This window comes from Mixophyes fleayi, chromosome 10 (assembly GCF_038048845.1).
Source record: "Mixophyes fleayi isolate aMixFle1 chromosome 10, aMixFle1.hap1, whole genome shotgun sequence".
Taxonomy (NCBI): domain Eukaryota; kingdom Metazoa; phylum Chordata; class Amphibia; order Anura; family Limnodynastidae; genus Mixophyes; species Mixophyes fleayi.
Window position 1 is genome coordinate 18,853,512 of NC_134411.1, and position 27,577 is coordinate 18,881,088.

The 27,577-nt window shown below is 39.6% G+C and overlaps 1 protein-coding gene across 1 annotated transcript in view; it reads left to right on the plus strand.

Annotated features, from left to right (window-relative positions):
• The first annotated feature begins 541 nt into the window (after window positions 1-541).
• Window positions 542-27,577, plus strand: part of ANO3 (anoctamin 3) — a 235,083-nt gene continuing 208,047 nt past the window's right edge. The window contains exon 1 of the mRNA XM_075187478.1: window positions 542-833. Within this exon, the coding sequence (XP_075043579.1) occupies window positions 788-833 (46 nt within the window). The 5' untranslated portion in view covers window positions 542-787. The remainder of the gene's footprint in view (window positions 834-27,577) is intronic.

A 27,577-nucleotide genomic window follows, 5' to 3' on the forward strand; every position in this document is an offset into this window, starting at 1 on the left:
AAATTTATTTATATAGCGGCAGCAAATTCCGTAGCGCTTTACAATTGGGAGCTAACATTAATAAGACAATACTGGGTAATACAGACAGGCAGAGAGGTAAGAGAACCCTGCTCGCAAGCTAACAATCTATGGGACAAAGGGAGTTTGAAACACAAGGGCATGTGCTACATATATAGTTGTTATGCCTGCTCTTGCAGGTGTCATTGGTGCCATTGCAATACTTGAGAAGGTTTCTAAAATTACAATAACTTTTCTTAGAGAAAAATAGATACCACCATGTGCAGAAACATAGAAATCAATTGTTCGTAGACATGTGCTGCTGGTATCAATCAGCTTTTTTTTTTTTGTCAAAATCAACTTTTACTACTATCTACTGAATGACTGCCTGTAAAATACCAGCTCGCTAATGGTTTTCTTTGGAGCAAACTTCTATCGCTTATCACAGCGTTTACTGCCCTGTTCAGTTTACATTCCTGAGCAGGCACAGTGGATGTTGCTTTAATGTTGTGGTCCATGAGACACTGCAGCATGCGGTGGGGAAGAAAAGAGCATTGCTGTGAATTATCCTTCCAGCAACCACTAAGAGGAGTGTGAGGCCGGACCTCCCTCCATGGTTACTATGACAACGGGAAGGAGCACAGTCTCTCAGATGAAGTATCAGCTAAGGCAGGTGTCGTGTTCCATACAAGCTCTCCCTCAGCCCTGGGGATTCCTTTCCCCCTTTATTTCCCATGACTTATCCGGTTAATTTCTTTTCATAAGCCCTGCACAACCCCCTGACAAGAAGATGGTTCACCACTCTTGCTCTATTCAGTGCTTTAAGCAGCAAAAAGGTCAGTGGGATTTTTTTTTTCCTCTCCTATGATGTAAGCTCTGCATGTCCTTGTACAGCATGTGCTGTTGTATGCTGTTAATTGCAGGGTACCCGGCGTAATGCAGATGCATGGGAATTCATCCTGCACACTGTCTAGTCCTAGGAAGTGTATTGGCATGCACTGTAAATCTGCAATGGGCAAATTGTTTAGGTCAAACTTGTGCAATTACATAATTCTGCAATTAGAACTTACTGCATTGAAAGTTCTGCAGCACAATACTTTATGCAGATGTTCTCTTCCCCCACTGGATACTTATATTGCTGACTATTATACTCTTTCATCATTGTAATGGATACATACATGCGTTTACATTCCAGGCATCGACTTGGTTAATTTGAGCAGCTACTGTTCATTGTATCAATTAACTGTTTGTTCTGTATGTTTGTCTTACTTCTGACAGTTATTGAGACTTTTTTTTTAGAATTGTTTAATGTTTATTAAATGTTATGTGATTGTATAATGATGCACATTATTTTATATCTTTTGACTAAATATTTTATTATTTTTATTGATATTAATAATAACTTTACAGATCCAAAATATTCAGTAGTATTAGTAGTGGTTACTAGTAGTACTAGTATAGGAATAGGACAGCTTATTACTAGAATGTTATATATTTAAACTGGAATGCACATGTCAGTATTGCAGATATAAATTATATAGTAAGGAATATTGACTTAATGGGATAAATTCTGGAAACATTATGGTTATTAAATAATTGATATTGAGATTAGTGATGATTTGTGTTTTTGGATATTTAATTAGAGAACTCCATTATTATTTTTTTTTTATTAAAATCCAACATAATTGTTGTCTTTTAAATCTACTTAAATAAATTATGTAGTTGTTAATTATTTGTGTTTTGTTATATTTATTGTATTATAAATTGTATATTATTATTATTACTATTATTATTATTATTTGCTTCCGTTGTTTGTTGCATTACAACAATTGTTTATATTTTCAGACAAGGTTCAGCAATGTTAAGCTAAGAGCACACAGAAATATGCCCCTGATGTGTTGTTTTTGAACGTGGTAATGGATCGATTACCTCATATTAGTACATGTGAACTGTAAACTTATTTATATTTTTGTGTTGTGACGTAATAATAATGCAACAAAGGAAGCTGTATATTAGTTTACTAGAGCAATCCTGTATTGAAGCACTATACCAAAACATCTGTTTGTCTTAGCATTTAAAGTGTACCCATGGTCTACGCACGGTAAAGACAGCTCCACGGTGTGAATGTACACTTTGAGTTAACTGAAGCCACCCTGGTTTGTTTTTTTCACTGCTATGATCAATAAACCAATTACAGGACTCTAAAACCCTTAAACTGCATCAAAACTCTGAATATTAGAAAAAAAAGTGTTTGAGTCAAATAATTTCAGCGCTAAATACACACATACAATTTGTGAATTAATTAGCATTACTTGTTCACTTGCGCAACCAGTGCTTAATGTTGTTTGATCTTACCTAAAATTAGTTAAAGAAAATCTAAATAAACAAGCACAAAATGTTTTTTTGTACATGTTATATTGATCCAATATTCACATCCTGCCATAAAAATAGTATGTGAACCTCTAGGATAATTGACTCCATTAGACCCCTTATAACTGGCATGAAATATATGTTTTTGCTAGTCTTTTTGTAACGCTAACAAAAACATGTAAACTGGTATCAGAATAAAAATAATTTCCTCCAATGAACCCATGTACATTAGCGTTAGCATTAGCATCAGCGTTAGTGCCATTTTTATGACACTGCCTTCTCCATTTACCTGTGCTGGCCGCAAGTGAACACTTTGGGGTATATTTACTAAACTGCGGGTTTGAAAAAGTGGAGATGTTGCCTATAGCAACCAATCAGATTCTAGCTGTCACTTTGTAGAATGTACTAAATAAATGATAAATAGAATCTGATTGGTTGCTATAGGCAACATCTCCACTTTCTAAACCCGAAGTTTAGTAAATATACCCCTTTGGTTCATTGGTGTGTTCTCTATTGATAACCACCGGCTGCAAGTGCAAACACTGGGTAACTACCGCATGTCATATAATTTCAAATGACATGTAGCTAAATTTTTCTTTAGAAAACAGAGCAAGACTGGTGTGATTAGAAGGGTACTAAGGAGTACACTACTGTTCTCCAAACTGTGTCAAGTTTGCCAGAGACCACTTGGATAATTCAGAAGGCTACAAGAAGTATGTTGTGTTGAACATAAGACAGCTGTTTTGTTTTATATAACTTATGTTTGGACAAAATAAAATATTGCATTCCAATAAACAGTAATCCAACCAAGAGGTAATCAAAATATCACTGTTAAATAAAGATATTCTTATTTGTTTAATCAGAAATTTGTGTTCAAATCAGATTGCATAGGTTAAGTTAAAATTGAAGTATGTAGATCAGTGTTGGCTAACCTGTGACACTCCAAGTGTTCTGAAACTACAAGTCCCAGCATACCCTTACAGCAATAAGCTGCTATATATTGGCAAATCATGCTGGGACTTGTAGTTTCACAACTCCTGGAGTGTCACAGGTTAGCCAACACTAAAGTAGATAATTCTATAGGGTTCACATTTTATTTAACCTTGTATAAGCACTGAACATAACACAATTGCAAGCACTCCAACAATCACATTAGTCACAAATTAGAATTTGGAAATTGTTATGGTTTATGAATGTAAATCTATTTATATTTGAACGGTCATATTAAAAGACTTAAAACTAATAATTGTACTTCTGTGATGTGGGTAAGACTTGGCCAGAAAAATGTTCTTATCTTATTTAACTTTTATGGTGGAAGCATTTTGGCTGTACAAATGATCTCACTGCTGTGAGCACTGTTTGAAGTGTGAAAATCCACTATGAGGAAATGATGTGCACAGAGCAGGAAGCCAGACTAAAAGTCAGCTACAATATCTTTTTAAGTCTCATGAGTAGCACATCACCCATTGGATAAAATAAGAAAAAAGACATGTATAACATTGCTCGTTACAGACAGAAATTTAACCTTCCTGGCACCAGTTAAGAACAAAAATAACTGACCTGGTTCTGTTATCAGGGGATTAGTTCTAGAGTGTAGAATAGGAGAACACACTAGCCAAGGTCAGGAGACTGGAGGAGGTACGATAATTGAGATCACAAGCCAATTGTTGGAGAAATCAGACGAATCAGGCAGACAAAAGTTCAGTCTACCAGACAAGGACATTCTTACAGCTACAGCACAGTACTAAACACCTTTTTCAGCAAGGGATTACTGAGAGCAGTAAATAATTGAAATGCAGGTGCAGAAAGTAATGAGGTGTGTGGTCATAAGCCTGTGCCAAGTACAAAAAGTTTCAGCTGACAAACATATGACATTATTATATGCTGACTACTGACCAACATCAGGGGGTAAATGTATCAAGCTGAGAGTTTTTCCGGTGGGTTTGAAAAACCAATCAGATTCTAGCTATCATTTATTTAGTCCATTCTACACAATGATAGCTAGAATCTGATTGGTTGCTATAGGCAACATCTCCACTTTTCAAACTCGCCGAAAAACTCTCAGCTTGATACATTTACCACCTGGTGTAGGATTCTGTGAGTTTTTGGTAATAATGATGATGACACGGGGCAGCCCACACTGGAGAAACTGAACAGGTTAGTTAGATATTATTACTTGTTACTTTTTAACTTGGCTGTTCAGTAAAGTTTTGGATACTTTTGTGTGCTGAGTTTGTTTCCTCAGAATCACACATTTTTATTTTAAAGTCCAAGTAAATATGTTTTAGCTTTTAAAGTAATTTTATTTTTTCCCCTAGAACACATGGGGCTTTCCTTTGCCAGCATATTGGATTAAATATATTTTAATTTTATTTGATAGTAAAACATGGGAACAGTCTTAAAAAATAAACTTTTTCTGAATTCTTCCCATAGTTGTTTATGCAATTAGCTCAAACCCAAAATGTTATTGCCTATCCCGAGTATAGGGAAATAAGACCAATATAGTTTTTATAAGGTCTGAAATAATTTTAGCTCAAAATGTATTTCTACCAGCAGAGCCACTTGAGGCTCCTTTTTTTCAGCACTGATAGATCCAGTCATATTGTATATAATAGTAAGCACTACAGCAATTGCTGTTAGATTCTTTTTGCATGGACCTGTTACTGATGCTTGCAATTGAGGCCTGATTTAGGTGTCCCATACAATTTAGCATTGTCTCTCTGCTATGCAAGGAAATCCCTGTGACATGATGAAGTTGCATTATTTCCTATTAAAGTGCTGCATGCACAAGTTAATATGTAGCAGGCATATATTTTAGGGGCCACCTGTGCAAAATTTCAATAAAATAAATTATTTATGCAGTCATAGTAAGAGGTGTTTGAACCCCTAATGAAATTACAGATTTCTTCCAAGGGAGTATAAGGACTAATTTAGTAGTACTGTGTTGTACCTATTCGATAAGACCTCAGAGTCAGTTGTGTGCGCAATAATATTACTATAAAGAAGGAGGGGCATATTGTAATATATAGTTCGGTGATCCCATTTCCGTCCACATTATATATTTCCCATTCCCATTCCTAACTTGCCCTGATCCCATTGCCAGTTCCCCTTGCACTGATCCCATTGCCAGTTCCCCTTGCACTGATCCCATTGCCAGTTCCCCTTGCACTGATCCCATTGCCAGTTCCCCTTGCACTGATCCCATTGCCAGTTCCCCTTGCACTGATCCCATTGCCAGTTCCCCTTGCACTGATCCCATTACCAGTTCTCCTTGCACTGCTCCCATTGCCAGGCCTCCTTGCACTGATCCCATGGCCAGTCCTCCTTGCACTGATCCCATTGCCAGACCCTCTTGCACTGATCCCATTGCCAGTTCCCCTTGCACTGATCCCATTACCAGTTCCCCTTGCACTGATCCCATTGCCAGTTCCCCTTGCACTGATCCCATTGCCAGTTCCTCTTGCACTGATCCCATTACCAGTTCCCCTTGCACTGATCCCATTGCCAGTTCCCCTTGCACTGATCCCATTGCCAGTTCCCCTTGCACTGATCCCATTGCCAGTTCCCCTTGCACTGATCCCATTACCAGTTCTCCTTGCACTGCTCCCATTGCCAGGCCTCCTTGCACTGATCCCATGGCCAGTCCTCCTTGCACTGATCCCATTGCCAGTCCTCCTTGCACTGATCCCATTGCCAGACCCTCTTGCACTGATCCCATTGCCAGTTCCCCTTGCACTGATCCCATTACCAGTTCCCCTTGCACTGATCCCATTGCCAGTTCCCCTTGCACTGATCCCATTGCCAGTTCCTCTTGCACTGATCCCATTACCAGTTCCCCTTGCACTGCTCCCATTGCCAGTCCTCCCCTAGTGCAAGACTCCCCTGACCACTGCCAGCCAGTCACCGGGGAACTAATCATTGTTCTGCCCCAGTGACACTTATTTAAAAATATTACAATAGAAGATTTTAGAAAACCTTCTTAATGGAGGAGTCTTGATAAATAGCCCCCAAAATGTTGTTTATTTTAACTGTGCCTTCTCCAGTATTTTTATAAGTAACATTTATTGGTGTGCATAGGCTTTTACTACACAAAGTATTTCCTGGTGGTATTTCCACCTTTGTGAATACAGAATAATAATACACATTTAACTTCTATACTTATTTGTACTACTTTATCATTTAGTGCCGCAATGTTAAAAGTTTTATTCTTCCTGATGCTTATGTGCTTGAAAAATGTTTGGAGATTAGACTTGCTATCGTTTGCAATCCATTTTCCAGTTTTAATATTTGCTAACCAGATTTTGTTGTTATATATTTTGAAGCATTCTTATTATTTCCAAAATGCATTTTCAGTCCCTTTATACTTTTAATAATTTAAATGTTCTTATTTCTCTCTTATAACTCTAATACTTTCTTATTTAACCACATTGTTTGCCTTTTATTCCTAGAAATGTTGCCATATATTATGTACTCGGAACAGTATTTATATTAAATCTTTTTTTATAAATTTCCATTTATTCTCCGTGCTTTTATTTAAGACTTTAAGATGGTTTCTGTCTACAAGCTCCATTGCTTCTCTGAGCTGAATAAACTTTGCCCTTGTAAAAGTCATAGTTTTTTAGCTCTCTTACAAAATGTTTTATTAGAACTCAAGTCAAATCATACCATGTTGTGAGATCCATTCCAGAAATGCCCCTTCCCCTGTACAGTAGATATAATATCACATTTTAATTTGATGTGCTACAAATTTGTAATAATTGAATTTCGGTACGATGATTTATGGCGCAGTAGGTGGCTTATAACAAATGAAAATCGGGACTTCACTGGTGTCTTTTTTTCCAAAAGGACTCTACATTGTCATAATCTTTACAGATATTGTCCACTAGACTGAGTCCGTCCCTTCTCCTATACTTTTTAAAGATGCTATAGCCTTCCAAATTCACTACCTCGTCATGACTTTCACCCAGCCAACTTTCAGTTAGCCACAATATAATTTTACTCTTTTAGCAAAAAAAAAATCTACTTCACCTACTTGTTTGAAAAATGCATACCATGTGTTACCATATGGTTAATATTTTTTCTGCCACTCAATTTTACACACTTCCTTATTGCCTCTCCATAGCACTCTCTTACTCCCCCTCACTATATATCCTTTATCTAAGCCCATTTCTCTATCAAAACGAAAATGCCTATTACTTCTACCTTCACTTCCCCCACCCCACACACGCATACCCCAGATTCTAGTTTACATTTTTTTCTACATTTCTAAACACTTTCTCCCCACCACAGCTACACCTTCCTTATCGAGATGCAGCAGAGAGATAAATTTGTTCACTTCTCCAGATACCCTAAACATTTCTTCCTTCACAAACTCCTCAGCCACTTAATAGTCTTCCTAGGCTTCTGCTGTCTTTCAGGTCTATCATACGGCACAGATGGTATTTCAGATAATACTACGATGGAGGTCCTTGCTTTACGTTTACAGCTTAATTCCCTGAAAATACTTTTGAAGACCTTCCAAGTTTCTCATTGATACCAATATTTACCATGACTGCTTGTTTTGACCTGGCTATAAGGACCACATGGCTCCTCTAAGCAGTCAGTCAACATCATCCACAAAAGGCCAAACCTGAGCACTTTGTGAGACAGCAAAATTATTATTTAGCAGTCGTGGTGATAGATTACCTTACCTGTCGTCCTGATAGTTATTATTCAGCAGTCATGGACCTAGTGATAGATTACCCTACCTGTCGTCCTGATAGTTATTATTCTGCAGTCATGGTCCTGATGATAGATTACCTTACCTGTCATCCTGATAGTTATTATTCTGCAGTCATGGTCCTGATGATAGATTACCCTACCTGTCATCCTGATAGTTATTATTCAGCAGTCATGGTCCTGCTGATAGATTACGCTACCTGTCGTCCTGATAGTTATTATTCTGCAGTCATGGTCCTGATGATAGATTACCCTACCTGTCATCCTGATAGTTATTATTCAGCAGTCATAGTCCTGATGATAGATTACCCTACCTGTCGTCCTGATAGTTATTATTCAGCAATCATGGTCCTGCTGATAGATTACCCTACCTGTCGTCCTGATATTTATTATTCAGCAGTCATAGTCCTGGTAATAGATTACCCTACCTGCCGTCCTGATATTTATTATTCAGCAGTCATAGTCCTGGTGATAGATTACCCTACCTGCCGTCCTGCTAGTTATTATTCAGCAGTCATGGTCCTGGTAATAGATTACCCTACCTGTCATCCTGATAGTTATTATTCAGCAGTCATGGTCCTTGTAATAGATTACCCTACCTGTAGTTCTTATAATTATTATTCAGCAGTCATGGTCCTGATGATAGATTACCCTACCTGTCGTCCTGATAGTTATTATTCAGCAGTCATGGTCCTGGTAATAGATTACCCTACCTGTTGTACTGATAGTTATTATTCAGCAGTCATGGTCCTGGTGATAGGTTACCCTACCTGTCCTCCTAATAATTCCCTACCATCAACACATGTCTACCTTTCACTACACTCCTGTTCCAGTCTTTACAGGAGCAGTCTTTTACTGCTGCAGCAAAACAACTACTGTCCTGCTCTAATATGAGCAAATTTGATATATTTATTATTGGTGTGTAAGATCCGGGACATCCTCCCTGGCGCTCTTCTTTCTACAGCTTCTTTTAATTGTGACTCAGCCATCTACCTTAGGGAAGTTCTCAATGGGATTAAGGTCTGGGGAGTTACCTGGCCATGAACCCAATATTTTGATGTTTTGATCCCCAAGCCACTTAGTTATCACTTTTGCCTTATGGCAAGTTGCTCCATCATGCTGGAAAAGGCATTGTTCGTCACCAAACTGTTCTTAGATGGTTGGAAGAAGTTACTCTTGAAGGATGTTTTCGTACAATTCTTTTTTCATGGCTGTGTTCTTAGACAAAATTGTGAGTGAGCCCACTCCCTTGGCTGAGAATCAACCCCACACATGAATGGTCTCAGGATGCTTTACTGTTGACATGATACAGGAGTGATGGTAGTGCTCACCTTTCCATCTCCGGACAAGCATTTTTCCAGATGCCCCAAACAATCTGAAAGGGGATTAATCAGAGAAAATGGTAGCGCTCACCTTTCCTTCTCCGGACAAGTTTTTTTCTAGATGCTCCAAACAATCTGAAAGGGGATTAATCAGAGAAAATGAGTTTACCTCAGTACTCAGCAGTCCAATCCCTGTACCTTTTGCAGATTATGAGTCTGTCCCTGATGTGGTTCCTGAAGAGAAATGGCTTCTTTGCTGGCCTTCTTGACACCAGGCCATCATCCAAAAGTCTTTGTCTCACTGTGCATGCAGATGCACTCACATCTGACTGCTGACATTTCTCAGCGAGTTCTGCACTGGTGATGTCCCGATCCTGCAGCTGAATCAACTTTAGCAGATGGTCCTAGCACTTTCTTGATGTTTTTTGGTGCCCTGAAGCCTTCTTCACAACTATTAAACCTCTCTCCTTGAAGTTCTTGTTTATCCGATAAATTATTGATTTAGGTGCAATCTTTGCCTGTGAAGACCTTTTGTGCAAAGCAATGATGACTACATGTGTTTCCTTGCAGTTAACCATGGTTAACAGAGCAAGAAAAATGATTTTAAGCACCACCCTCCTTTTAAAGCTTCCAGTCTGTTATTCTAATTCAATCAGCATGACAGAGTGATCTCCAGCTTTGTCCTTGACAACACTCTCACCTGTGTTAATGAGAGAATCACTGACTTAATGTCAGCTGAGCCTTTTTTTTTGCAGGGCTGATATGCAGTGGAAATGTTGTTTTTGGGTTAAAGTTCATTGTCATGGCAAAGAGGGACTTTGAAATTAATTGCAGTTTATCTGATCACTCCTCATGGCATTCTGGAGGGTTAAGTGCACTTCTCTGGACATTGTGACAAAGGATGAAATGGATAATGAATATCGCCCACAGTGCAAGTGGTTCTCTTAGATAGTGGGTCAAACTGCTATAGGATTGCATCTTACAATCGCGTTTCTATAAGCTAAACCACACATGGTGGTTTGTGACAAATTGTTCACTTTCCCTAGACCTTATTTTTTCTTTTCCTTTGACCATGCATTTCTTTGTTAATGTACATACATTATTATAAAAAGCCTTAAAAATTCGCAATATCACCAAATTTTGTTCCATTAAGTTATAAAATGCATCCCAAGTCATTTAACACAGCATTGGATTTACTGTTTGATCATACCAGGTACTGATTTCTGCTTGCTTGTGAACTATTGTAGCTGCCTGTGTTTGCCAACCAACTCCAGTGCTTGTTGGCGAAAATTCCTTTGTAATTTTGTTATGGAACAAAACAGATTAAACCTCTTATGCCTACACAACATAATCCTCAACAGGAGTCTATTAATCCTCTGACAGCAAAGAACATTAAAAGAACATACAATAGCTGCAAAGAGGCATCTGCGCATTTCATTCATCCGTCACAGTGAATTGTTATTTGATAACATTGCAGATGTCAAACTGCATATAGAATCAGTGGCTCATTATCACCAGCGCTGAGCGCTGTAGAGTGGAAGAAGAGTAGATTAATACAAATAGTAGAAGTGTGGATAGTTATTAGCTGGGGAAAGCTAAGGAAATAGTTTAGTGTGTTTTGAAAAAGGTGTTTATCCCAAACTGTCCAAACAGAAGCCTTCAGAAAGGGTTTTATGCTGAGTTGGAACCATATGTGTTCAGCGTAAGTTCTAAAAAGCTGCACGTTAAAATACTGTATTTACGCCCATATGCTAAGTCGGAGGCATCTGAAGATGCATCAAGCTCTGCATCAGTAGAATATGCACCAGCTTTACATCAGAGGTACATAAAAACTTACACCCAACCAGGCAGAGGAGGAACTAGCGAGCTGCAGTCCCCGATGCATGGAGGTGGGGAAGAGGGCCCCATTATCTCCATGGGCCCCGGTGCACAGCACCAGCTGCACCAATGGTAGTTCTCAACTGCAACCATGTCATGATTTGATTGTGAAAAATGCATTTGCTATTAGGATGATTTAAATAAAAAAAACTCTCTGTAATACAGCAGGTACAATCTTCCGCCTTGTGTACTTGAGTAAAATGTATCCTATAATACTCCCAGAAACTCATATAGTATTTGCACGAGTATTGAAGTCTATCTACAATCAGCCAATCAGAAGTGGCTAGCTTGTGCTGGCAAGTATTTTCACCAACCCTCATGCATCAGCAAGTGACACAGCTACTGACAGCCATATCGGTGACTCTATGCGCCCAACTCAGCATGTGCCCCAAAATGTGTCCCATCCACATCTCATTTTAGCAATCTTGTGATCTATAGTAAAAAGCACTATTCAGTGCTTTCCAATCTTTTATTTACTTACTTTACTACTGACCCCTCTATTGTTTTCTATGCTTTTGCAATCATCTGCCTATCCATCGTCTGCTATGATCGTGTGAGGTTTGCAAAGAAAACTTCTTGCAAAATAATGAACAATGGTCTTAAATTTATTCCATATTTCTTCATTATAGAGATGGGTGATCTTGATAAGTTAGTTTGCTTTACTGTTTGGTAAACAGATATTGCCGAAACATCTGTGCAGCGCTGGTTCATAAAGACATCTTCTGAAATACATTGATTTGATAAAGGGAATAAGGGCTTTGTGCCTAACGTTGCTGAAATGGCCTAGCATTACTCTGTGTAACAAAATTTAATTGCAGTGTGCTTTGGGCAAAATTGTATACACAATGGATCTGCTTTTTAATTGAAAATTCTGCTTTTCCCAGCAGTTGGTTCGTTAGATTTAGGGCACAAACACTGGATGTGGATATGAAAATACCCATTATTATATATCCATAATTGATCATTAAATAGCTCTGCTGTATTTTTGATCCAAAGGATGGTCAATTCAATCAAAAACAAAGTGCAAAACCGTATAATACCTGGGGAAGCGGAATGATCACTTGATGTCAGTGTGTACCTGGATAGTTCCCTGATGACACACACATTTCACCCTCATCAAATACTTGTCAGACACAGCCCTTTTATATTTGTTCTATGAGTCTTTAGTTATCAGCACTGTCTAGCTGTCAGGATGTCATTGCTGCTGAAATGCTTACTTTCAGATCCTATCAAAACTGGGGGTTAATTAACATGCTACAGGCAAGGGGTAGAATCCAAGCATTCTATCAAAGTCTGGACTGCTTTTAGGCATGTAGTATGAAATAGACATACTGTATGCAAAATAAAGCTGTTACAGAAATGTTGTCATCCACTATATCATCTCCCCTGCATATGTGCTCTCGAGCCTGTTCTCCATGTACTCAAGGTCTCTTTCTAACCACTAGGCATACTCAGGAGACAGGTAGTGCGCTCCCTGTTGTAGCAGCCTGACTTTTTAAATGAAGTCAATAATGTTTTTTAATAAAGTTAGTAGGGTTGGAGTAAGGGTTTTGCTTAGTGTTTGGAGAGGCTAACTGTCCCCAACCCCATCCCTAGCCATAACCTTTCACCCCAAGCCAATTCCCTAGTTTTAATTAAAAAAAAGGCATTGCCTTCTCTTAATCCCAATCCAAAGATTAAATCATGACGCTAAGCCCAATTACTTTACTTATTAAAATGTTATATCTAAAAATGATACGTAGAGATGCTCTGATGTTTACAGTCTATGGTTTGACAGTACACACATAAAGAGACGTTACAGTCTCACATGGACCGCCGCTGTTCTTGGTAAATAGGCTTCCCCGTGTGTTGGCTACCTGCTGGCGACAGCTGGTGAGACCCTTTACCTGCCAGGGGGTTTGAAGAAGCCCTACGTCCTGCATAAATGTGAGTTTTCGCAGGATTTAGGGTTTGTCTCCCATTAATAAATATACTCCTTAATCTCTGTAGGTCTCTTCCTATTATAATATGTGCACATTCTTGATTCCTGTGACACAAGATGCATTTCTTTAGCTGAAAAACTCATTAGATATATTATAAAGTGAGTCTGGATTACTTGAGAACTGATGGTACTAGTCAGTGTGTTTCCCAGGTCAGTGGTTAGGCTTATAACTTTAGATGGATTTCACCCTCAAAGCTGCTACCTCATCAAACATATACGGCAGAGGGCACATTTTCACAAAGTGATTATACCTTGTCAGACTAACATCTTGTACATACTTGCCAACCTTATGTTGTTACATCATTTTGGCCCCACCCCCGGTGACGTAATGCCTGTTTTGGGTCTTTTTACAGTGGTAAAAAGACCCCAAACAAGCATTATATTACTGGGGACGGGGCCAAATGATGTGGAATCATGAAGCCACACCACCTCTGCCCATACATCCCTCATGCCCTCCAGGATCTCCCGTACCTGGCCAACATAAGAGATTGGAGCTACAAGTTGTGTGTGACATTGTGTAATATTGATATCCTGATAATACTGATACTGGAGATATGTGGGTAAATTGAGCCAGACAAGTAGCATCATTATATCATGTATCAGTTAGGCTGGTACTTGTAACTCTTTTTTTTTTCCATAGCAAATTCAAGTCAGTTAATTAAATGCACACACAATTAATGCATTCATTTAGGGCAAAGTGTAGAGAGTGCTTCAGAAAGTCTTAATTAGATGCTGTTACAGCAAAAATAATTTATTAAGGATATACATACCGTAGCATGACACCCAGTATTGTATATACACAAAGTATAAAGATACTGAATATACAGTTAGAGGGGTAAATGTTCAGGCTACTTTTTGCCTTTTGTGGCTGTGCTTTACAGTGAGTTTCTGGGACTGAGCAGCTTTATTTAAGCAATCACTCCAACACCAGAGCCCTTTTTTTAATCAGTGCAGTAATAAGGTTCATTTTTCAGGAAAGGGATTTTCGCAGTACAGCTAAGTTATTTCACTCACCACAAGCCTCAAATTAATTAAATTTGTTGCAAAAATACATAGAATTGGTATTAGTGGGTCAATAGATGTCACTCTCTGAGCACACGTCATTGATGGATTCCCCAAATTACACACAGTGCTAGCATTGGAACTAAATCCTGCACTGTTTTAATGGGGTTTTTTTTTAAACTAGATTTTAAAGTACAGACTGAGACTGGACAACTGCTAATTGGAATCCTATTTTTGAAAATAACATTTAAAATGAATCAATATTGATGGAATTCAGATACATAACTTCCAGACAGAATGATGATGTATCCACAGCAACCAACATTTAAAATACCCAAAAAGAAGACACTATAACCTAATTATATATAGGTTACTATATATATATATATATATATATATATATATATATATATTGTGGCAAGAGCCCGCTACTGCAGAAGCACACGCGTACAACTTCTTCCTTTTTATGGTTCTTTATTGTCAGGATGGTAATAATGTTTTGACACCGTATACTTGCACAGCAATTATGGAGACCCTCAACGCTTACTATACATAGTCCAGCTCTCTGTCCAGATCAGCCAGCTAGCCCAGCGTTGATCTCCCTGAACAATGAAACAAGCAGGGTTTTATACCTGACACTCCTCCCACAGGCCTAGCTTGATGGACAGGTGACACACCCACCTTCTCTTTAAAGGGAAACGCCCATCCCTGGCTCTGTTTAGACTATCAGACCCACCCTGTCTGTTTGCTGAGAGGAAGCAGCTTTTAAATCATGTAAGTAAACCAATTTTAAACTACACATATGTTTTTACCTGGTTTACTCTCCACCTAGGTACATAACTGTGCCAATGTTTTACTCTACTTCCCTGCTTTCTCTGCATATTGCCAGCTAAATGCCTCCTTTTGTTACAATATATATATATATGCATATAGAAAAGTGAAAAGACAACGACGCTCAGTGTATCACCAAACAGTCACGTGAACAAATGTGCTCAAATTTTATAAATCACATACAGTAGGCTGCTTCACTTTTAACATCAACTTGCAGATGTAAAACCTAGGCAGATAAAAAAGAAAGAAAAGCGCCAAACATAGTGTGATATCATCAAATAGGAATAGTGACCATACAGTTCAAATTGGCCTCGTACCAAGAATAATGATATATTGGCTTATCTGAGAAGAGTATCCCTCTGGGATCCCAAATTTCTTCTTGTGTGGATTACACCTTCTATTCAATAGATTCCAAACTAGGACTCAAGAAAGAGTAGCAAACAATAGTGTAGTGCGTTCATGACAAGTGTGAACTTCTTCATAAAATCAGATTTTAATCATGACTGTATCCATAAAAAAAACAATATAATGCCCGTACATTAGGGTAAAATAAAGCGGGCTTATCTCTGGAGTGGAGTTTTCAAAAGGGTATATGTGACGGGATACAGGATCCTGTATCCGGTGACATATACCCATTTGATAAAGTCTGCTACAGACGAAACGCGTTAAGGGAGCATCGGTTCTTCGTAGTTTCTAATCGGTGGTGAGAAGGAGGTATTGTCATCTGTGGCCAGAGAGGCTCTTAAAGGACAGTTGAAAATACTGCGCTCCATTTCGGCGATTCTGAATTGTACAGCAGCCGTGGCGCTGTCAAAGAAGAACCAGAACCCCCCCCTGCGTTCGCCCCTGCAGGGTACTTGTTTTTATTGTGATTTTATTAAATTGGCCCTGCTTAGTATATTCTAAAAACTATGGGTTTACTTTAATTTATACAATATCCCTGATAAAGGCACCATATGAATGTATGACTCTTGGCAGATGTCATTGATACAGTTTTATGTGGTTATATTTATTATAATGAATCATATGTACAACAGCTGTGTTATCCTTTAATATTGAATATTCCACCTGTTTGAAGGTGAATATGTACATGTTTGCGCTTTGCAAGCTGCCATAATGTCATCTCATATGTTTCCCTGTCATTCTGTACAAAGACTTGTTCTGTTTTTAGAAATCAGTGACATATTACCCAGAATCCAAAGGGAAAAGAGCTAGAGATGATCTATTTATTATGTCATCTACTGTCGTGGTAGATATTTTTTTTTTTTATTTTACTTGTTTTCCTGTATTCACTTAAGCAAATCTGGTGGTATCCATGTGTTTTCCATATATTTCAGTTTGTTTGTGGATTAAGCCTCTTTTTTCTTTTGCTTTTAACTCAGACACAGAGTTTCCATTGGTTGGAATGAAATATTAAATAAGTGAATTGTACATTTTATAAATCTCTTTTCTATGGCCTGAGATTGTATTCCAAATATTCATAATTTTATGCCAACACTTTAATGAACATTTTACTTCATTCCTTTTCCAAACCTTTAATAGCACTGTGTCCGCGGATGACAAGGGTGTTATATATTTCACATGCTTACAGCACAAACACAACTGTTAAAAAGACAGTATTAAAATATTAGCGTGCGAAAAAAAGATATACATCTCACTTGACATGCAAAACAAATTATGAACAAATGTAAATTCAGTATCACAAACCCAAAAACATGCTTCTAAGTGGCCATAGGAAACCATAATATCCTTCTGAGTTTTGAACATTGTTAAATTTAATCAATGTAACATATCAGGTAATATCGCCCCTCCTTCACCTGTCAATTGGCAAATATGAACCCCATTAAGTAAACTACACATCAATCTTAATCAATCAGTAATACAGCCACATAGGAGAATTCTGTTTCACTTAAGACTGAAGGTTTGCACAGAATTGGTAATTGCATGACACCTGAATGTGTAGAAAGGGCCACTCATAAGGTAAATCCAGCAGCAGCATCATCAAAACCCAAAGACCCTGATAATATGTGATGTTTTGCGCTGTTCTTTCATGTTATGTCTTAATGTATTTTCCCTGAACGGCACTGCAGGTCCATTGTGGCACCTTATAGCAAAGAATAATAATAATATATAATTCTGTATATACACCCAGCAAGTTAATACTACTATTATAAGAGAGTGGCATATTTCTCTGAAGCTAGATGATAGCATTCTTTCCTTTAGTCAAACAAAGGCATTGTCAAAGTCGATCTTCTGCCATTCAGTCCACAGTTTTCTTGTTATGGCCAATTACTGTTCTTCTGTCCTTTTGTTTCACTCTGCTCTTACTGCTTCTCTGAGAAGCTCACAAAAAAAGATGTATAATGGGACTGGGGAGAAAATGAAAAACAACATTTTGAACATTAGAACATTGCCTGACAAGCAAGTGGACAGTGCCATATTTCAGACTTCACAGAGAAACAGAATTGCCTGTCGATGCGAGTCAGTTGTTCTTGGTGGCATTCAAATGTAGAAACACAAAGTTGGAGACGCAGCCAAACTCTCACTGGGTTCTGGGCTCAACACCGAGGGGTATATTTACTAAACTGCAGGTTTAAAAAATGGAGATGTTGCTTATAGTAACCAATCTGATTCTAGCTTTCATTTATTTAGTGGATACTACAAAATGACAGCTAGAATCTGATTGGTTTCTATAGGCAACATCTCCACATTTTCAAACTCGCAGCAGTGAAAGTAATGGTCAGTCATGCCTACTAAGAATTGTGTTGATGTGGGCATGTCTATGACTAATGGATTGAGGTTATATGGTTATTTATATCTAGGGCACATGCTGTGTGCACACTTGTGGATCTCTCCTGTGTTTAGCCTGCCTGATGTACCTCTTATCTGCCTGTCCTGATTTTGGCTTTGGATTTGGAGTATTCTTTTACATTTGATGCTGCATCTACCTGACTATTACTGAAACTTGCCTGACATTGATATTGCCATTTATGTCTCTGAACTTTTATCTTCTTTTACCCTTGTGGTTTCTTATGTGTAGTACCCTGTATCCCTTGCTGATAAACACCTATGACCAGTGCATAAGTCCTGGAAGCAAGTATATATCATACTTGCCTACTTTTAGACACTGAAGTCCGGGAGATCCCAGACAGGGGGTGTGCCTGCCTAGAGGGCGGGAGGGGGCGGGGCACGGTCAACCGTGTCATTTTGGCCCCGTCCCCCACATCGGAAATTTTATTTTGATGCGGGGGCAGGGCCAAAATGACGCAATTCATTACGAATCGCGTTATTTTGGCCAGGTATTTGCCGGATGCGGGAAACTTGTCTGCTCTCCCAGGAGTCCGGGAGACCGACCCGGATTTCGGGAGTCTCCCAGACATTCCGGTAGAGTTGGTATATATTGGTAAGCCAGCAGCAAGAGTAGAGTGATCGGACCTATGACTACAACCCTATGGTTGATGTAATGTATATGTGATGTATAGATCTGTAAAGAGAGCCCACAGTCTGTTACTTTACCCAATATCTAGCAAAATATTAAAGAATTATTGAGCTAGTAAAGTTACTGAAAAGTATGTCAATTGTGAATCTAACAACACAGACCCAAAGGCTCTCACAGCTGCTGCATCAAACTGCTAAAAGACTGTTAGAAACAATTGAATAACTGATTTACTGATGTTAAATGGCATACTATAGACAAGAATACAGAGCAGGAAACAAACATGGTTTGTACGATTTTCATAGGAGCTCACTGTAACAAATAACTGCAAACTTTTCAGGAACAATCAGATATCTGTTATACATTGTCTCCACAAACTAATGTTATCCTTAGCACAGTACCGCAGCGAGTTATAGCAAAGGAAAGGGAGTCAGAAAGGAAATACAATGTTTGGTTTTTGTTGACCAGCAAGCAGAAAGAGAGGTGCATTGGTGCATTGAGTATCAAACCACAGCATGTGCTCCTAGGGTGTAAAGTGAGTGTCAGAAGATGGTTTATACCTTCAAGTCATCTTATTCTGGTGCAGTTGTATCCTCTGAGCCCCTGGAAGTCACCGTATACTTTGAGGTGAGAGGGATGTTAAACCTCACAGTTAGACTCGTCTCACACTTTCCAGGTTTTTTTCTCAACAGCGTTCCTTTGCGCAAGTCAGTATCTCTTTTCAAGTTTTGGTCCTTGAATGGTCCACCAAGGGTTGACTCAGGTAACCCATACCTGACTGCTTACATCACCTTTAGGAACACACTGGTAAAGGGGATAAGCCACTTGGCACATTTATTGGTATAAAGTCCTGGTAACCTATATGATGGGATAAGTTGTAGAGTGGTATAACCAGGAAGCTTTAAGGGTTAAGTGTGACAAATGTAAACACTTGAAGTAGAGCTTAAACTGAATAATACAATAGCATACTGAATATAATAGAATACTGACAATACAGCAATGCAATTGTAGCAATGCAATGGTAATAACATGTAGCAGCAATGCACTGGCATTAACTCTCGGTAGGGAGTAGTACCTTGTAGCAATAACACAAATGAATTTACAGTCATGGGCAAAAGTTTTGAGAATGACACAAGTATTGGTTTTCACAAAGTTTGCTGCTTCATTGTTTTTAGACCTTTTTGTCAGATGTTGCTGTGGTATTTTGAAGAAAAATAATAAGCATTTCATAATTGTCAAAGGCTTTTACTGACAATTACATTAAGTTTATGCAAAGAGTCAATGTTTGTAGTGTAGACCCTGCTTTTTGAAGACCTCAGCAATTCACCCTGACATGCTGTCAATCAACTTCTGGGCAACATACTGACTGATGGCCACCCGTTCTTGACTAATCAATGCTTGGGGTTTGTCAGAATTTGTTGGTTTTTCTTTGTCCGCCTCTTGAGGTCTGACCACAAGTTCTCAACGGGATTAAGGTCTGGGGAGCTTCCTGTCCATGGACCCAAAATTTCGATGTTTTGATCCCTGAGCTGCTTAGTTATCACTTTTGCCTTATGGCAAGGTGCTTCAACATGCTGGAAAAAGCATTGTTCGTCACAAAACTGTTCTTGGATGGTTGGGAGAAGTTGCTCTTGGAAGATGTTTTTGTACCATTCTTTATCCATGGCTGTGTTCTTAGGCAAAATTGTGAGTGAGCCCACTCCCTTGGCTGAGAAGCAACCCCACACATGAATGGTCTCAGGATGCTTTACTGTTGACATGATACAGGAGTGATGGTAGTGCTCACCTTTCCATCTCCGGACAAGCATTTTTCCAGATGCCCCAAACAATCTGAAAGGGGATTAATCAGAGAAAATGTCTTTACCCCAGTCCTCAGCAGACCAATGCCTGTACCTTTTGCAGATTATAAGTCTGTCCCTGATGTTTTTCCTGAAGAAAAGTGGCTTCTTTGCTGGCTTTCTTGACACCAGGCATCATCCAAAAGTCTTTGTCTCACTGTGCATGCAGATGCACTCACACCTGACTGCTGCCATTCCTCAGCAAGCTCTGCACTGGTGGTGCCCCGATCCTGCAGTTGAATCAACTTTAGGAGATGGTCCTGGCACTTTCTTGACGTTCTTGGGCGCCCTAAAGCCTTCTTCACAACTATTGAACCTCTTTCCTTGAAGTTCTTGATGATCCGATAAATGATTGATTTAGGTGCGATCTTACTAGCAGCAATATCCTTGCCTGTGAAGTCCTTTTGTGCAAAGCAATGAATACAGCACGTGGTTCCTTTCAGGTAACCATGGTTAACAGAGAAAGAACAATGATTTAAAGCACCAACCTTCTTTTAAAGCTTCCAGTCTGTTATTCTAACTCACTCAGTATGACAGAGTGATCTTCAGCCTTGTTCTCGTCAACACTCTCACCTGTGTTAACGAGAGAATCACTGACCTCATTTCAGCTGGTCTATTGTGGCAGGGCTGAAAGGCAGTGGAAATGTTGTTTTTGGGATAAAGTTTATTGTCATGGCAAAGAGGGACTTTGAAATTAATTGCAATTCATCTGATTACTCTTCATGACATTCTGGAGTATATGCAAATTGCCATCATAAAAAATGAGACAGCAGATTTTGTGAAAAATAATATTTGAGTCATTCTAAAAACCTTTGACCATAACTGTATTATACAAACTAAATTCTGGGACCTGTATGACCTTGAGCCATTGTCTGAGAGTTTCTATCTCTCTCCTGTGTTGTCTCTTTGTTTTTTTCCTGTGTGACAGAATGAATTATATTCATGCAGGTAGTAATTGGCTGATCTGAAATCTGTCAAACACATCAAATTTTCTTTTGACCTTTGCTTAAATCGTTTTGCTATTGTTCTTTTTACACAATGGTATATGCACAATCAGCTCAAATTTATTCCGAGGACATCTGAACAGGTCACCCAAAACGCATAATTGTTTTTTATTGCTAATTTATAAATGTGAGATGGCAGCAGGGGGAGTAAGACGGATTTATTAGTTCTCTGGGTGACTAGGTCTCCTTTGAGCTATCTAATATTAGTATAGCCGTTCATTAGTTCATCAAGATTCTGAGGTGAAACATCTGCAGTGCCTAGAGAATTAGACAGAACAGCATGCATGGGGTTATAATGTGTAGTTTAAATACATAAGTCAATTCAGCCAAGATGGGGTATTGATGAGTACCACATTCTAATCACTAGATGGGATAATCTGCGCCACCCTATTCCCCGTGTCATTCTTCATGCATCCGTTGTGAGAGTCATTATGTTCTGAGCCATTCCCCCCCAATTGCTTCTTCCTCAAGAAAGTAGCTCAACTAATGCCCAAAGGTGGAAAATACTGTCTGTGAAAGTCAAATAATTGGATGAAGTAGGGTAAATTGATTAATATTGTTTTACAGTGCAATTGCGATTAGTAGGCTATGGTTAAATAACGCAATCACACAGGAAACCAACACACACAGTTACATTTACACTTGCTGCCGGTTTGATAACTAACTTGCAGAACAGATGACAGAGGTCTTCACCTATAGCAGCCGCTTTTCCCATAGAGCTTTATGTGCTCACAGGTACTCGGATGCCCCCAGGGCTTAACTGCTAGCGTAGTGCAAGTTTGATATTCAATACCACAGTGGCAGGCCAGAGGAGGCGGAGTGGATGGTAATGGATGGTCAGACGAATGCTGAGGTCAGGGGACACAAGCAAGGAATAATGGTCAGATAACACGACAAGGGTCAGGGTCACAGGCAAGAAGGCAAAGTCCAAGGTACAGGCAGAGGTCACAACAGCAGGTCTAATAGAAAAAACAGGCAGAGTATCCACAGGAACTGGGACAAGCAGCAACAGGGTAAGTCCACGCTATAACTGGCAGGGAGGCTAAGCCCTCCCTGCCTTAAATACTGCCACTGACCAATCAGGGCTTTGCCCTGTAATTAACCACAGGCACCAGGTAATAAATGATTTGACTGTTTAATCAGCCCGCAGGCTGTAGCGCGCGCATCCGGCTGCTCTGAGTGGGCGGGGTATGATAGTAGTTAATTTCGGCGTCCAGCTGTTGCCCTGGCAATGGTCGGTGCCGAGAACCCAGAAGTGACGTCCCGGCCGTCATGGAGATGCCGGGACGCCAGGGAGAGGTGAAGTGAGACGCGGCGGTGCTCGCGGCCGCCGTGGCTCCTAACATTTAATAGTACACATTTAATAAAGTTCCAACTAACATCATTTTATTAGTAAAACTTAAAGATTATTTATTCAAAGATAAATTTACATTTCAGGTATTTTTTGGTTCAGGTCTTAAGAAATGTATGGTGCTTGGTCTTATATCATTCTTCATTTCACCGGTAGAAATATGATGATAACAGAGTAGCGATCACACTTAGAGATCGCTAGTTATGAATAAAATAAGATTGAAACTCTATAATACTGTAGGCAGTACATGTTTATAGGATGGTTTAAACTAGATTAGGTCAGTTCCCTCAGGCAAGACATGTGCTCAGCTGTTGGAGTAAGCTGATCCCACCTTTGGAGAGGAATTCTTTGAACTGACCCATGATCTGCATTGCACTGGACTAACTTGAACCCTGGACCAATGAAGAAAGACCTAAGTTTATCTTTGTGTACATTGTGATATCATCACTGTTTTTTTCGTTAACTCAAACTGTATATAAGCAAGTCCCTGCGCCAGTAATAAATCTCTTTCTTCCTTGACTGCAGACTACAAGACTGTATATGGACCTGGGCTCAGGGAGCACTTTGCGAAATGTATTCGGCTATGCTTTTCTGTATATTGTTATACCTTTTATGCATCATCATGGTTTGCTGTTATCCTGCTATCTTTCGCTATTAAATGTTTTTGTGCTTTGGAATTACTTTATTCTCTTTGGACAATATTTATTAGTAGCGAAAAGATGAACATTACATGTCCTTTTAGAGTATCACATAAATTCTCAATTAGGTTAAAACTGACTACTGAGAAATCTATGACATATAGATAACATTAGGGTCATGCTCATGGAACTGTTGGGTGACCACGCATGCTATGTATATGCGTCAAAGTTATCCTGCAAGATAACCCTCCTGTCAGGAAAGAGATGCTGCAACATTGGGTATATATGTTCACTTACCTTTAATCAGCAATTAGCATTGACCTTGTCTTCTAAGGAAATTAATGCAGCCAAATCATGCCAGGAAAATGCGGCCACAACATTAGGCAACCACTTGAACCCTTCTTTGTCACAAACACTCAAGGCAGTAGAGTTCTTTAGGTTGGTGATACATGTATAGTTATCTATTTGTCAAAAACATGGTGGATTATTCATCTGTGTATGTCACCTTCACAGGCTTAGTCCATTGCCTGTGCTGTTTACACTTCTGAATTTGCAAATGTGCATTGCCAGGTGTAAGTGGTATATGCATTTCAACCTGTCGATAATATACTGTTTGTGGAGTTTGTGGAGCATTGCTCGTGAAACATGTGAAAGTTGGGCTGTGTTGGTCTATCTCACTTTTCTTATGTCTGACACCCAAGTGCCCCGAACTGCTCTCTTCATCTTCTCCATTTCACCATAGGCACAGCATGCTATCCCTTACATAAGTCATCTGAGAAGTCTCTCATGAGTCTGCATTCCTAAATGCAAAGAACTAATGGGTGTGTGATAGCTGAATTTACGTGAAACTGCTCTATTACATGGGCAGCATGGTGGCTTAGTGGTTAGCACTTCTGCCTCACAGCACTGGGCTCATTAGTTTGATTTCCGACCATGGCCTTATCTGTGTGGAGTTTGTATGTTCTCCATGGGTTTCCTCGGACACTCCAAATACAAAGGTTAATTGGTAGCTATTAAATTGACCATAGTCTCTCTCTCTCTCTCTCTCTCTCTCTCTCTCTCTCTCTCTCTCTCTCTCTCTCTCTCTGTATTAGGGAATTTACACTTTAAGCTCCAATGGGGCAGGGACTGATGTGAGTGAGTTCTCTGTACAGTGCTGCGGAATTAGTGGCGCTATATAAATAACTGATGATAATGATGATATACTAGTAGTGGTTTAAGTGTGCATGGGATGGATACAGTATTGAAAATACATTTATTGAAGTCTCTGGCAAGTTTCCAAGGACTCCCTTCTTACCCTATAAATTCCTCAGACATAAAAGTAAAAATATTCAAATTTGGTATCCTTTTACTCGGATAAATAAGAGATATATTGCAGTAATTTTATAGTTTTATGCTAATTGTGTAAAGGTGAGTTTGAGTGGACGTAAGGACAACTGTATTTTTGTGATATTTTGCCAGTTCGCTCTATGTAATGCCCATAAAATAGAAAGGTACTCATTTCAATGTGCTACCAAAAGACAATTCATCGGAATAAACTGACTTACCAATTAGCACTAACTAGATAGACAGGACCAGATTCGTAGGGAGACTAGATAGAAACAGATATATGGAGGAAGGTTTGTAGAGGCAGTGATCGGTTAAACCAGTGCTCGTTTTATACAGGTTTTGGATACTAGCTTAGCCGGAGGTATTCCGTTCTCCTGTCCCTTTAACCAATCTGGACTGATTCATGTAACCTGCACATGAATCAGCCCAGAGAGGTTAACACCTATTTACATGGAGGCTAGTGGCAGGGGGGGAATGTACTTATCCCCTGTCCCTAATGTCTCGAGGAGAAGGGGTCTCAGCCAATTCTCCTCCCTGGTGCCTGTCTGTCTGGGGTGAGAGATTTATCTTTTAAATCTCCCTCAAAAAACTACCTCCAGGGACCCTGCTCTGGGATCTGGCTCTCCCCCCTGGCCAAAAATAGTACCAGAGGGAGAGGGAGAGGGACCAGGTCCTGGGGCAGCAATGCCTGCCTGCCACTAGCTGAAGCTCTTTGAGCTCAGCTATGCGGCTAAGCCTCCGGGGACCCCCAGGAGGTGCTGCACCTCCTGGAACTATTTGATTCCAGGAGGCTGATGTGGATTTCCTCCAGCAGCCACTGAAGCTGGTGAAGGATCCAGGGCTCTCCCTACAGCCCCCACTGGACCACCACTACTTTTTTATTATTATACATATATACTTGCACATTTAATATACATTTTACATTTACAACACACATTTATGCACTCCCAGCGCCTAGCTAGTTAACCCTTTCAGTGCTGCACGCCGGTTGACTACCGGTGGCACTTACACACTAACCATTTGCGTTTATTTATTTAAATGCCTAAATATACATGTATACACTCTCCAGTGCCTAGCGGCAGGGTTTAACCCCTTCATTGCTGCAGCACTGGTACTACTTACCCAGTGCTGCAGCTCACACTTTAAAAACATTTTTACTTACAATAAATACATTTACAATGCCCCCTATTCATGCGTCGTCTAGCGACAGTGAGTTAACCCGTCTGGCTCCGGGTATTAACCCTCCCGGCGCCAGAGCCAATTTAAAGATGGCCACCACACACGTGGTGGCTGAACACTGCAGGGACCCGGCCACAGGGGGGTAGCAGCATGGGATAAGTCTTTGAGTGAGAGGTGAGGCAGATCTAAGAGGGTGTGAGGGAGAGATGAAGTTAAAGATGTATGAGTGGATGAGGATTGTTGAAAGCGAAAGATCAGTCTTGCAGTGGCATTTAGGTTGCATTGAAGCACTGACGGAGGGTTGAGGGAAATGCCAGATAGGAGGAGGTTTCAATAGTTGAGGCAGGATATGATACAAAGGACAAAGGAGTGTTGTCTATTGGGTAAGAAAAGGGAATAGTATTTTGAAGGACTGTGGAAAATATTGGATGTGAGGAGTAAAGTAGAGGACGAAATCAAAGGTCACAGCAGTCTTTGGAAACTGAGGACATATGTGGTGTTGATGCTGAGGGAACTTTAAAGGGAGATGGTTATTCTGGTAGGAGGAAATTTGATACATCTGTTTTGAAAATGTTGAATTTTTGGTAGCATTGGGACATCCCTATGAAAATAATAGGGCCGACATTGAAGAAATTGTGGTGTTGTTGATGGGGAGAGGTCGGGGGGAGCTAGAAAGGTAGATTTGGATGTCGGCAGCATAGAGGTGGTTTTAGAGGCCTATTGAGCAAATTACTTAACACACGAGAAGATGTGAACAGTGATGAAGGCAGAGGGTTACGAGTCCAGGGTAACCCCAACCATATTGAGGGATTGTAGACAGAATGTGGAAAACATAAATACAATGAAGAAGCAGTTTGATAGGTAGAAAAGGAGAATAGGAAAAGGACTATATTCCAAAGGGTGTGTAGTAGAAAGAGGGTATAGTGGGTAATGATGTCAAAAGTGGCAGAGCGGTCAAATAGGTTGGGTATGGAGAAGTTACCTTATACTTTGCTGTAAGTAGATCATTGATCACTTTTGTAAGAGCGATCTCAGTGGAGTGTTAAGGTGAACATCATATTTCTGTGAATAAGGGTGTGAGAGGAGATCGCAAACCACTCAAGTCATTTGAAGCAATGAGGAGCAGGCTGATAGTTGGAAGAGAGGACATAGGTCAAGAGATGTTTTCTTTAGGATTGGTGAGATGAGCATATGTTTAGATGGGGATGGGAATATGCCAGTAGAGAGAAATAGAGATTGAAAGGGTGAGCTAAGGGTGTGCAGGCAGTGGGGGATAGGGAGCAGAAAAGCTGAAAGGAAGGAAGCTTGAGGGGGCAAGTTGTGAGGAGAGATGTGGAGACACGTTTCTCTGTTATGGGAGTTAATCAAATGAGAATGGATTTGGGAGTGTATGAGAAAGTGGGTGGTGCATATGCCACGGTGAAATTAGTGAATTAATGGTGGCAAAAAAGTGTCAGGATTAGTGACTATTAAAGAAGTGAAGTAGTTTTGCTTAATAAGTGATAGGGCAGTGTTGTAATACAAAAGGAATACGTTGTTGTGAAGGAAGATGGTGTTAAAGTTAAATTACCTTTATTAGCACTCACTAGTGAGGGACCGATTTTGCATGTAGCTGGTGAGGTTTTTTTGTGCCAAGTCCTTATGTAGTGGCTCAGTAGTTGAAGTGTATGGATTTGGGTGAAAAAGAGAGTATTAGGTAAGAT